Here is a 13185-nt window from a genome sequence, read left to right on the forward strand (position 1 = left end):
TATTATGGAAAATGAAATTATTTTTACAGAAAGATTTTCTTAACTCCCCTTGGCAAGTTAAGTCATATCCCATCTGTCCTCCCATAGTTAGGAATGTGTGATAGTATAGATTTTATCACTTTGCATTCTAATTACTTGTTTACATGAACACTTCCCAAGTACATTGAGAAGTCACAGCAAGCAGGGATTGGGCCTCACACTGCCTTGAATTACTATTTCTTATGGTCACTATGCTTGGCATTGGAATAAGAACCAGCAAATATTTCTTTTTATTTAATTTTTAAGTTCAGGGGTACATGTACAGGTTTGTTATATAGGTAAACTTGTGTTATGGGGGTTTGTTGTACAGATTATTTCATCACCCAGGTAAAAACCTAGTACCCATTGCTTATTTTTCCTGATCCTTTTCCACCTCCTACCCTCCATCCTTCACCCTCCAATAGACCCCAGTGTGTGTTGTTCCCCGATACATGTCCATGTGTTCTCATCCTTTAGCTCCCACTTATAAGTGAGAACATGTGGTATTTGGTTTTCTGTTCCTACATTTAGTTTGCTAAGGATAATGGCCTCCAGGTCCATCCATGTCTCTGCAAAGGAATGATCTCATTTTTTATGGCTGCATAGTATTCCATGGCATATATGTACCACATTTCCAGTCTACCATTCACGGGAATTTAGGTTAATTCCATGTTTTTACTATTGTTAATAGTGCTACAATGAACATACGTGTGCAGGTTAATGATAGAAAAATTTATATTAGCTCAGGTATATACCCAGTAATGGGCTTGCTGGATCAAATGGTGTTTCTGTCTCTTCGTCTTTGACGAATTTTCACACTGTCTTCCACAATGGTTGAACTAATTTACACTCCCACAAACAATGTAAAAGTGTTCCTTTTTCTCCACAACCTCTCCAGCATCCTTGTTTTTTGACTTTTTAATAACAACCATTCTGACTGGTGTGAGATGGTATGTCATTGTGGTTTTGATTTGCATTTCTCTGATGATCAGTGATGTTTAGCTTATTTTCATATGCTTGTTGACCTCATGTATATCTTCTCTTGAAAAGTGTCTGCTCATGTCCTTTGCCCACTTTTTAATGGGTTTGTTCTTCTCTCATAAATTTGTTTAAGTTCCTTATAGAAGTTGGATATTAGACCTTTGTCAGATGCATAGTTTGCAAAGATTTTCTCCCATTCTGTAGGTTTTCTATTCACTCTATTGATGGTTTCTTTTGCTATGCAGAAGCCCTTTAGTTTAATTAGATCCCATTTGTCAATTTTTGCTTTTGCTTTTAGCACCTTTGTCATGAAATCTTTGCCTGTTCCCATGTCCAGAATGGTATTGCCCAGATTGTCTTTCAGGATTTTTATAGTTTTGGGTTTTAGATTTAAGTCTTTAATCCACCTTGAGTTGATTTTTGTATATGGTTTAAGGAAGGTGTCCAGCTTCAATCTTCTGCATATGGCTAGCCAGTTTTCCCAGCACCACATATTGAACAAGGAGTCCTTTCCCCATTCCTTGTTTTGGTCAGTTTTCTTCAAGATCAGATAGTTGTAGGTGTGGCCTTATTTCTGGGTTCTTTATTCTGTTCCATTGGTCTCTATGTCTGTTTTTGTACCAGTACCATGCTGTTTTGGTCACTGTAGTCCTATAGTATAATTTGAAGTCAGCTAGTGTGATGCCTCCAGCTTTGTTATTTTTGCTTAAGATTGCCTTGTCTAATTAGGCTCTTTTTTGGTTCCATGTGAATTTTAAAATGGTTTTTTTCTAGTTCTGTGAAGAATATCAATGGCAGTTTAATGGGAATAGCATTGAATCTATAAATTGCTTTGGACAGTATGGCCATTTTAACAATATTAATTCTTCCTATCCATGAAAATGGATTTTGTTTGTTTGTTTGAGTCATCTTTGATTTCTTTGAGCAGTGTTTTGTAGTTCTCTTTGTGGAGCTCTTTCACCTTCCCGGTTAGATGTATTCCTAGATATGTTATTCTTTTTGTGGCAGTCGTGAATGGGATTTGGTTCTTGGCTTGACTGTTGGTATATAGAAGTGTTAGTGATTTTAGCACACTGATTTTGTATCCTGAGACTTTACTGAAGTTATCAGCTTAAAGAGCTTTTTGGCGAACATGATCAGAAAAGAAAACCAATATTCATTACATTCAATTTGAGTTCTTGTTGTTGTTTTATAACAATCTCAGTTTAAAGCTACTTTTATTTCATAGTTTTAATCTTTTGTGGTACATAGAAGGCACTCAATGTAATATTTGTTGATTGATTTCTCATCTATGTCATATTAACCTGCAAAATGTAGCATGAAGAATAAAGCAATGAGTCAAACACAAAGTTGTTTTCCTGAAACTCAGATTTAATAGAGTCAGAACCTTGACAAATTTATTCGAGACCAACTAAAGAAATGTCAAGCTCTGTAACTTTGCATTCTGGCTTCATCTGCTTTAGGGTACTTCCTGTAACTTCTATACCACTGAATTTTCCTCCCACCAGGCCATTGCTAGACATTGTGGTCTAGTCTAAACCATAGAGACCCAGAGGGCTCTTGGCCAGTCACCCTTCTCTTTTCTACTTTCTTACTGCACCTAGATGATATTATTCAGTTCTAGCACTTTATATGTGCTGATAACCTCCAATCTGCAGCTTTGTCTTTTATATTCAATTGCCTATTTGACATCCCCACTCAGGTAACTGATAGGTATCTCAAACACAATATGGATAAAGTAGAACTCATATTTTTACTTCCCCACTTCCCCAAAGAGATTATTCCTCTTCCAATCTCCTTCAACTCAATAAATGCTTCTTGACCCACTTTCTTAAAAACTGACACAATGTTCCTTTTTAAAATGTAATAAGAGTGCGCCATTTCTCTGCTTTAAAAATCTCTCATTTGGCAGGCAGAATAATGGCCACCCAAAGATAACCTCATTCTAATCCCGGGAAACTGCAATGTGTTGCAGATGGAATTAAGTGGCTAATCAGCTAACTTTAAAATAAAAAAATTATCCAGATGGGTCCAAAATAATACTTTATATGTTGAAGACAGAAGCAGAAGAGTTTAAATCAAAGTGATACAGTGTGAGAATTTTTTTTTTTTTTTTTTACTTAAGCCATTCACTTTGGCTGGAAAATGTGAAAAAAATTTAACCAATCATTTCAGGGTTTGAAGATGGAAGGGGGCCCACGAGCCAAGGAATAAGAGCGACTCTAGAATCTAGGAAAAGATAAAAATGTAAATTTCTCACCAGAGCTTCCAAAACAGAACTCAGCCCTGCTAACATCTTGGTTTTAGTTCAGTGAGACATATTTCAGACTTCTAATCCCCAGAACTGTGAAGTAATAAATTTTTGTTGTTTTAAACTACTGAGTTTGTGATAATTTGTTAGGGCAGCAATAGGAAACTAATATACTCTCCCAATATACTCTCCCAAGTCTTCTCATTTGTTCTAAAAATAAAATACAAATTTCATAATCTATGTTACAAACCCAAAAAGATCAAGTCTCCAATCCCATCACCAACAACTGTGGTCTGTCTTTTATGGGTTCCTCAAATATGCATAGGTGATTTCTGCCTTGAGGAATTTTCACTGCCTCTCCTCCATAACCTACCGTGTCCATCTGCCATGGCTGACTTCTTCCTACTCATGTCTCAGCTTGACTGCTCACCTTTTCCTATACATGTTTTCTAATCATTGTATCTAAAGTAACTCCTAGGCATTCTTTATCACATCCACCCTATCTTACCTCCAGCATAGCACTTAGTAATTTCTGCTTTTTTCTTCTTCATGTATTTATTTATATATGCTTGCCTGCTCCCCTCTATTAGAATGTAAGTTCCATGAGAACAGAATCTATAATTATGACAGTAACAAGTAGGCACCGTATAGTATTTACTACATGAATGCATGAATAAATGATACAATAAGTGGAAGCTGATTTGTAGTTCTGAATATGAGGACTTTACGTAATTTCAAAGAAAGCATAAAAATTTTCATAAATTTGTAGGAAAATCAGAGTAACAAGAAATGAGTTACATGATTCTTTTCACTGACTCCTACAAATCTTTCCACTGACTCTACATAGTTTCCTGGGTAGGAGCAATATTCATCATTCTTCCATTGTTCCTTTGGTGGAGGCTTTCCCCCAGTAAATCCTGATGAGCTCTCCTAAACAAATGGACACTTGAAATTGGTGGGCAATCAATTAAACAGTAGGTGTCATAGCACCATAAGTGGGCTGGGCATGGTGGCTCATGCCTGTAATCCCAGCACTTTGGGAGGCCAAGGAGGGCAGATCACCTGAGGTCAGGAGTTCAAGACCAGCCTGATCAACATGGAGAAACCCCCGTCTCTACTAAAAATACAAAATTAGCCAGGCATTGTGGTGCGTGCCTGTAACCCCAGCTACTCAGGAAGCTGAGGCAGGAGAGTCGCTTGAACCTGGAAGGCAGATGTTGGAGTGAGCCAAGATCACGCCATTGCACTCTAGCCTGGGCAACAAGAGCGAAACTCCATCAAAAAAAAAAAGAAAAGAAACAAACATACAAACAAAAAAACACATCAAAATGATAGGAGAGTCCTGAAAGAGGGATGGTATTATGAAGAAAGAAGGCTTTCATGCAGCTGCTTCTGGATTTGGAAGAAATTTTCTAAAGTTTATTTTAGTAACTAAGGTATAAAGTTAGCAACATTATGAATAAAATGTCAAAGGAAGATTCTACAAATTAAATATTGCCATTAAAAAGAGGTGGGAAACGTGCCACTTTTATCTTCTTATCACAGCAAGCAATCGCCTCTCTGAGGCCCTCAATCCTAGCTCAGTTCCCACTTTCTCCACGAAGCCTTGGCTGACCACTGCAGTGGGAATTTTTTCTTCCCACTAAAGATCTTATGTTCAGATTAGTGGTAAGGATAAATAGTATAAACTCAAATGAATAAAAATTAAAACATTTCTGTTTTCTTTAAATCTTATTTTAAGTTCCAGGAAACATGTGTAGGATGTGCAGGTTTGTTACATAGGTAAATGTGTGCCCAAAACATGGCTCTTAAAATTTGTTTAGAAATTGGAATTTGCCTTACTCTTTAGGTCTCAAAGGAGTAAGGTCTGTGATGTTCAGAGGATTACGTCTCTCAGACTGTGCTCTTACAATTTAGTAGGTCTCTGATGTTCAAAGGATTAGGTCTCTCAGGCTGTGCTCTGAAGTCAATGCCAACTAAATCCCTTTAGAATTATTTCGAACATCTGAACCATTCTCTACCGGTGACATAAATATTGGCATCAACCTCTTTGTAAAACTATTCTCCTAAATGATCAAGAAGATAGAGCTTAATTGCGGGATCTACTTTAAAAACTGTTATCAGGCAACCTACTGGCCCCTTTAAAACTCTTACCAGGGAAAATTCAGGTGAGAAAGAATTTAAAACTTATTTTTGCTAGAAATATTAATCACATGAAACATTTCTTTCTCTAAGTTATTTAAGGGTTTTTTCTTAAAACTCTAATTTTTCAATGTTTTAAGCTTGTTAAATTATTTTTAAATCTAAAGTCTATTGTGTAAGCTTTAGACAAATGACTATCATTCATTTGTATCACTTCTGAATTCAACAGAAGCCTAAATTTATACCAAGAGATAAAAGCACACTTTTATAGTAATAACAGAATACATTAATGAAGACTTTGAAACTTATTTGAATAATGTAGTTTGTCCTATTACTTATAAACTTGATGAAATGAATTATTAACCTCTACAATGAAATGGTGTTTAAAATTTTTGTGTTGGGCATTCCTATGTATTAAACAAATTATATAAGTAAGGACTATAATTTCAAACCAGTCTTTCAAATCCCAATATAATTTTGGGGAATGTTCTAGTTTCTTTTTGATTCTTAGAGAAATAAAATATCAATGTAAAATTTATTTCTATCTGACCAATGGACAACTGGGTGAACTGAAGGAAATTTTATATTATATAACTTCAAGCTGGCAAGGGCAAGGCAGTTAATGAAAAAGTTATTCAAATTACATAAGTTTCAAACGTTATTTTAAAAATATTGATCTTAAAGCTACATCAGCCAGGTGCAGTGGCTCATGCCTGTAATCTCAGCACTTTGGGAGGCTGAGGCAGGAGGATCACTTGAGGTCAGGAGTTTGAGATCAGCCTAGCCAACATGGTGAAACCCCACCTCTACTAAAAATACAAAAAATAAATAGCCAAGCAGGTGGCGCATGCCTGTAATTTCATACTTGGTAGGCAGAGGCAGGAGAATCCCTTGAACCTGGGAGGTGGAGGTTGCAGTGAGCCAAGATTGTACCTCTGCACTCCAGCCTGGGCAACACAGTAAGACCCCGTTTCAAAAAATAAACTTTAAAAATTATATATACACACCATCTTCAAGTAATCTGAGATTTGAAAGTTAGTAACACCTTCAGAAACCAAAAAGAAGAGATCTTCTTATATCTTTCCAAAATGGTTTTCCTCTGTTCCCAAACTTCGGAGTATAGTTGTGGTCAATGAATATCCAGAAAACTGTCTATCTAGAAATATCTAGGAGGGTCAGTTAACCTTTCAAAGCAAGTAGGTAGCATAAAGCAGGCATCCAATGACTATCAGCTCAATGAATACATGATTCCCAAAGTAACAAAGATAAATAAGGTAGATTGAAACAAAATGCTCCCCAATAGGTAAGAACTCTTTGTCTATAAGTACATATAATGAGTAGATAATGAAAGTTTTTAAAATATCCCAAAATTTTAATAAATGTGAACACCCTAGAATCTAGGAATACAATGAAAACACATGACATTTGAAAGAGTAAAAGTTGACACCAAAGAGATATTGCTTCCATAGAGGAGGTGACCTTAAGATTGCACTACCACATGATGTGGACATATGCCTGAATAGTTTGAGATGCAGGATTGCAAGCAAACTACTATTATTTATAACTGGTGATGCCATTATCGTAAAAGTGGAGTAGGCATTTGCTCAATGAATCCGTTGTAACGTTATTCACAGTAGAATTGTAAAGTGCAGAAAACATTAGTTAAATTCCCATGATTATTGTGCACTTAATCAAGTTATAAAACACTGCAGACCTAAGAGCATGCCTTTTTATTTACTTAATAAAAAATTTCTTTCCTGATTATTGAAGCAATAGCCATTGCAGACAATTTGAAATGGAGGAAAATATAAAGCAGAAAAATAATTGACCTCTAATTTTTATTGCATAGAAAAAACTAGTAATATTTGGATGTATTGTCATGCTGCTTTTTTTAACCTTCATATGTAAGCATTTATTTGGAAATTGCATTTATTTTGTTTATAAAACTTTCTATTTTGTTTTTTACATAACGTATTTCTATCTATTTTATCATTACAATAATCTTCAAGGTAAACAGCATTTTTAATGATCGTACAATATGCCATCGTGTGAATGATTCACATTTATTTCATCATAACTTACTAAATGGTTATACCACCACTTTTAGATGTTTTGAATTTTTTATGATTATGAATGAAATTACAATGGACATCATTTTATGTCAATCTTTGTAGAAGAGTCTAATTATTTCTTTCTGGTCAATTCATTATTATTGGCCAAAGGATGTGAATGTTTAAGAGTTTCTTTAATTTATTACAAATTATTTTCCAGTAATTGCACCAATTTTAGATAACACTATATATTATCATTTCTTTTTAAAAACATCTTGCCATTTTAATAGGCAAAATAAATATAGCCTCATAGCCATTTTAAATTATGTTTCTCTGATTAGTAATGAAGTTAAAAATTTTTAATTTGTAAAAAATTATATTTCCTTCAGATTTTTCTGTTCCGCCATTGACCTATTTTCTAGTGATTATTTGTACTGATTCCTTCCTAGAATACAACTAGAGAAACAATATCCTATTTATTCCAGTCACCCAGTTTTTGTTTGATGCTTAATTTTTATTCATGATTTTTGACATATATAAATAAATTTGTCAATTTTTAACCTTTTTCTTGAATTTTTGATAGCATTTAAATTTCATGCACACATGAATAATTCTTCATTGTATGCATAAATTGTATTGTAAATAACCTGAATGGTTTCTAGTATAGGCATTTTTTCTCATTTCCCCTAATCTCTCTGTCTCCTCCCCACTTCCGTCCACATCCCTTTTCCTCCCCACCCCAGAGGGGTACAAAAACCTTAAAAATAGCCTGCTTCCAAAGCATGTTATGTTTAAGTGTACACTCCAGCAGTATTGGAGATAGTTAATTACTAAGAATATACAACTGAAAATAGGCATTTAAATTTTTTATTGTGATAGAAGATACATAAAATTTATCATCTTAGCCATATTTAAGAGTGTAGTTCAATAGAATTAAGTACATTTGCAATGTTGTATTAATACAGCCGTCACCACTACTCATCCAGAACTTTATTTATCTTCCCAAACTGAAACTCTGTAACCATTAAGAAATAGCTCCCTGTTCCCACCTCCCACTGACAACCACCACTCTGTATTCTGTCTTTATAAATTTGACTACTCTAGGTACCTGTAAATGGAATAATAGAATCTTTGTCCTTTTTTGACTGGCTTACTTCAATTAGCATTATGTCTCCAAGGTTGACCCATGTTGTAACATGTCAGAATTTCTTCCCTTTTTAGGGTTGAATAATGTTCCATTATATGTATATACCACCATTTATTTATTCATCACCCTTGGACATTTGGGTTGTTTCCACCTTTTGACTATTATGAATAATGCTGCTATTAACATTGGCATATAAAAATACTCTTTTAAACAACATTGTTAATCAGTACATATATATTCATTGAAATTTTGGGGAATGTTGATACTAATTGCTGACATTTAAATTATGAATCAGCTTTACTTAACCCATATAGAGAAATGTTGTTCTCTGGATCTTTCTGTCAAGACCTCAAAAGCCATCTTTGTGAAGATAATCTGATGTCTTTCTTCCTCAAAATGTGCTGGAAATATTCACAATAGCAGAGACATGGAATCAACCTAAATGCCCATCAACAATTGACTGGATAAAGAAAATGTGGTACATACACAGCATGGAATACTATGCAGCCATAAGAAAGAACGAGATCATGTCCTTTGTAGCAACATGGACAGAGCTGGAGGCCATTATCCTAAGCAAACTAATGGAGGAACAGAAAACCAGGTATTGCATGTTCTCACTTATAAGTGAGAGCTAAACACTGAGTACACATGTACAGAAAGAATGGAATGACAGACAGTGGGGCCTACTTGACAGTGGAGGGTGGAAGGACAGAGAGACTGAAAAACTACTATTAGGTACTATTAAAATGGTTTAAAAATGATTTTAAAAGATGCTGAAAATATATTTCATCACTAGCCAAAGAGGTAATTCCTTTATGGAAATTCATTCTCCCCATGAATGGGGCATGCACCAAAGTCCAGGCAACATGAGGAAACATTGTGGAAGATGCTCTCCTTCCTTTAAGCCAAAGAGACCTCAATAATTGTGGCATATTATAAATTAGTGCCTTCTTTCTCCACATTTATTTTTCAGACAAGTCAGGAATGGCTGAAGAAAATCATACCATGAAAAATGAGTTTATCCTCATGGGATTTACAGATCACCCTGAGCTGAAGACTCTGCTGTTTGTGGTGTTCTTTGCCATCTATCTGATCACCGTGGTGGGGAATATTAGTTTGGTGGCACTGATATTTAAACACCGTCAGCTTCACACACCAATGTACATCTTTCTGGGAAATCTGGCTCTTGTGGATTCTTGCTGTGCCTGTGCTATTACCCCCAAAATGTTAGAGAACTTCTTTTCTGAGGGCAAAAGGATTTCCCTCTATGAATGTGCAGTACAGTTTTATTTTCTTTGCACTGTGGAAACTGCAGACTGCTTTCTTCTGGCAGCAATGGCCTATGACCGCTATGTGGCCATCTGCAACCCACTGCAGTACCACATCATGATGTCCAAGAAACTCTGCATTCAGATGACCACAGGGGCCTTCATAGCTGGAAACCTGCATTCCATGATTCATGTAGGGCTTGTATTTAGGTTAGTTTTCTGTGGATCGAATCACATCAACCACTTTTACTGTGATATTCTTCCCTTGTATAGACTCTCTTGTGTTGATCCTTATATCAATGAACTGGTTCTATTCATCTTCTCAGGTTCAGTTCAAGTCTTTACCATAGGTAGTGTCTTAATATCTTATCTCTATATTCTTCTTACTATTTTCAGAATGAAATCCAAGGAGGGAAGGGCCAAAGCTTTTTCTACCTGTGCATCCCACTTTTTGTCAGTTTCATTATTCTATGGATCTCTTTTCTTCATGTACGTTAGACCAAATTTGCTTGAAGAAGGGGATAAAGATATACCAGCTGCAATTTTATTTACAATAGTAGTTCCCTTACTAAATCCTTTCATTTATAGCCTGAGAAATAGGGAAGTAATAAGTGTCTTAAGAAAAATTCTGATGAAGAAATAATCTCAAGAAAGATGGAAACAAGTGACATCTACTATAGCTTAATGATTTAAATGCAGCAAAAACTTCCATGTGAAATTACACAGGGGAAATGCACAAATTATAAGTAAAATTTTAATATATAAGAATACATTCAAATTAAGTGGCAAGAGGTAAGGGTAGAATATACAAAAAAGAGTAAACTGTGGTAAATCTTAATTCAAAATAACAAAAATGAAATTCTAATTTTGAACTCATTCAAGTAACAATGTAATATGTTGTCAAGCTCTTGGTCTGTGTTGGCATAAGGGATGATAAGCATCCAAAAGAACACAGCAAAACTGGAAGTTACAAGTTCAAAGGACCATTCCATTAAGCATTGATAACCAGATAAGCTATTTTAATAGCTTAGAGCATGAGCATTATGGTTAAACTGAAAGAGTTTAAGATCATATGATGGTCAACCAGTAAAATCACTTACATCCATGAGCAACAAAATTGTGACAAGCGAATTTTGAGAAATCAATTTTAATAGCATTATGGGGACATTACTATAGTTAGAAAGGAAGTATTAGGAAAACGAAGGTGTCAAATAATAGTGAATATCAGATTTCCAAATTTAAATTATTACTGAGTTAAATATTAAACACAGAATGTCAATTTTCAAGACATTAAGAGAGTTTTATCTACTCCCATATCTACCTGCATAAAGATACCATAACATAAACTTCCAGAAAAGCAGTTCAAACCTCATGTAGGATTTGAAGAGCTTCTTTGTTAGTGAGTTAGGTGCAATGTCTCTGTGCTCCTACTTGAGAGGTGAGGAAAGGTTTCAACAATAGAGACCACTACCCTGGGTATATTATATATAGAAATGTAAAACGTAGTGTTGTTAAACTGTAGGTAGAGTTTATCTAATTTTTTTTTCTTTTCACTATTGCAAAACCTGAAGTTGGGATTGTGGGTAGAGTAATGACCTTAATGTGATATCATTTTAAAAATTACTTTCCAATTATTCACTCAACATATATTTATTGAAATCCTGCTATAGGTAGGCATTGTTCTGGGTGTTGGGCCATATCAGTTACAAAAAATGCCAGTTTTTCCATCTTCTTGAAGAATAGAATATTACCACGATTTTTATTACTAACTTCTGGATTAAGAAGGACCTATGTCACATAATAGAAAAAAAATCTCCCTTCCACCTCTTGCTCTGAGGACCTGTCTAAATTCCCAGAAAGCAATTGTCAAGTGCTCCAGGTTAGCCAGAGGCTGGCATCACAGGAAAAATCAATATGCTGAGTCTGCACAGAAAAAGTAATAGGAGAGCAGATGAATTTCCAATTCCCTAACTCATCAATGCAAAAATATAACCACCTAGTTTTTCTTTGTAACCTCCAAGAAAATCTAACCTAGTTCATTCCAATTATACTTGGACACGTGAAGATCTTGTTTGTTTCAAATTAAATTCCATCAATTTAGGATTTACCCAACACTACCTACATCTTTCCTTCATCACATATAAATGTATAGGTCCTTGCCTGGTATCATGGCACTGAGCACAGGTGCCAGATTATATATGAGCTCTGTCCAAGCTATGATTCTGTGAGATGTCTGAGCCTATTTGACCCGTTGGTTATTTCTTCATGCCACCATCACTTCAGGTATCTACGTCCATGTCTACTCCTCAGGCTGCATTGATTTTCAGCTAAAATGTCTATTTATCCAACCCACAAGGCTTTGGGTTGGCTGGCTCTCTCTCTCTTACTCTTCATCTGCTAATTTCTGAGTAAATTCTCTTGACCTCTTCCCAGTGGGTCCAGGAAATGTTGAAATGCATCATTTTTGCACTTCCGATGCTACACAATACCAGTACAATGTAGGATTTTGAAAGCTTACATGGGTCCCTTTTGAAGGTCCCTTTTGCACATAGGTCACCAAACCTCCCTGAGCAATTGTCACCCCACTCCCATGCCAGGACACCCCCTGGGAATTGAAACCACAGAACCTTTTCCAGGCAACACGAACTCTTCCCTTCTTGATGTTGCTTTTTTTCCCAACTGACTGAATCCTTAATTCTAGGATGATACTTAGTTTTCACATCATTACAAATGTTTCCCGGATGTACTTTTATGGAGTAAAATTGGACTCAAAAATGAGACTCCGTCTTAGTCTATTCTCTCTGTCTGGAATATCAAAGGTATGCTCAGAAATAAAAAAAAAAGTGAGGGATAACACTGTTGTATGGCTCTGGCCTCCTTTTCTTATATCAATAAATGTGAACTGCCCTGGTTACTGTCTGAAACGGCAGGCATAGTTATTGGGTAAGACAGAATTACAGGCAGGCTTTATCTGAGAATTACTGGTTATGGGAGAAAAATATCTGATAAAATGAATATTTTTAAAATCTCAACTCATAGTATGCAGAGGAAAACAGACATGTTTAAAACAATATTTTGAAAAATAAAATTAAAAATTATAAATATTTTATCTCATCCTTAATCAAAGTTTAGTTATAATCACAAATGTGTACATAATTTTTTAAAAATTTTAAAAAGAGTGAATCAAACATAAAGGATTTTCCTTGGTATTATTTTTCAGAAAATTAAAGTATGAAAATTCAAAACAACCTTTATTTTACTTTTTTACTTCAAGGAATAATAGTAATAATAATAATAATAATAGATTGATTTTTTAAAAAAACAGTC

At 35.1% G+C, this 13185-nt stretch overlaps 1 protein-coding gene across 1 annotated transcript; it reads left to right on the forward strand.

Annotated features, from left to right (window-relative positions):
• The first annotated feature begins 5311 nt into the window (after nucleotides 1-5311).
• On the forward strand, nucleotides 5312-12913 carry OR5K1 (olfactory receptor family 5 subfamily K member 1). The gene is made up of 2 exons (XM_055381742.2): nucleotides 5312-5418; nucleotides 9564-12913. The coding sequence occupies exon 2, from the start codon at nucleotides 9575-9577 to the stop codon at nucleotides 10499-10501; it is 927 nt and encodes a 308-aa protein (XP_055237717.2). The 5' UTR covers nucleotides 5312-5418; nucleotides 9564-9574; the 3' UTR covers nucleotides 10502-12913.
• The last annotated feature ends 272 nt before the right edge of the window (nucleotides 12914-13185 follow it).

The sequence above is a fragment of the Gorilla gorilla genome, chromosome 2 (assembly GCF_029281585.2).
Source record: "Gorilla gorilla gorilla isolate KB3781 chromosome 2, NHGRI_mGorGor1-v2.1_pri, whole genome shotgun sequence".
Taxonomy (NCBI): domain Eukaryota; kingdom Metazoa; phylum Chordata; class Mammalia; order Primates; family Hominidae; genus Gorilla; species Gorilla gorilla.

Bases quoted from the DNA above. Each gene is read 5' to 3' on its own strand.
- OR5K1 (XM_055381742.2), top strand. From the start codon at position 9,575: ATGGCTGAAGAAAATCATACCATGAAAAATGAGTTTATCCTCATGGGA.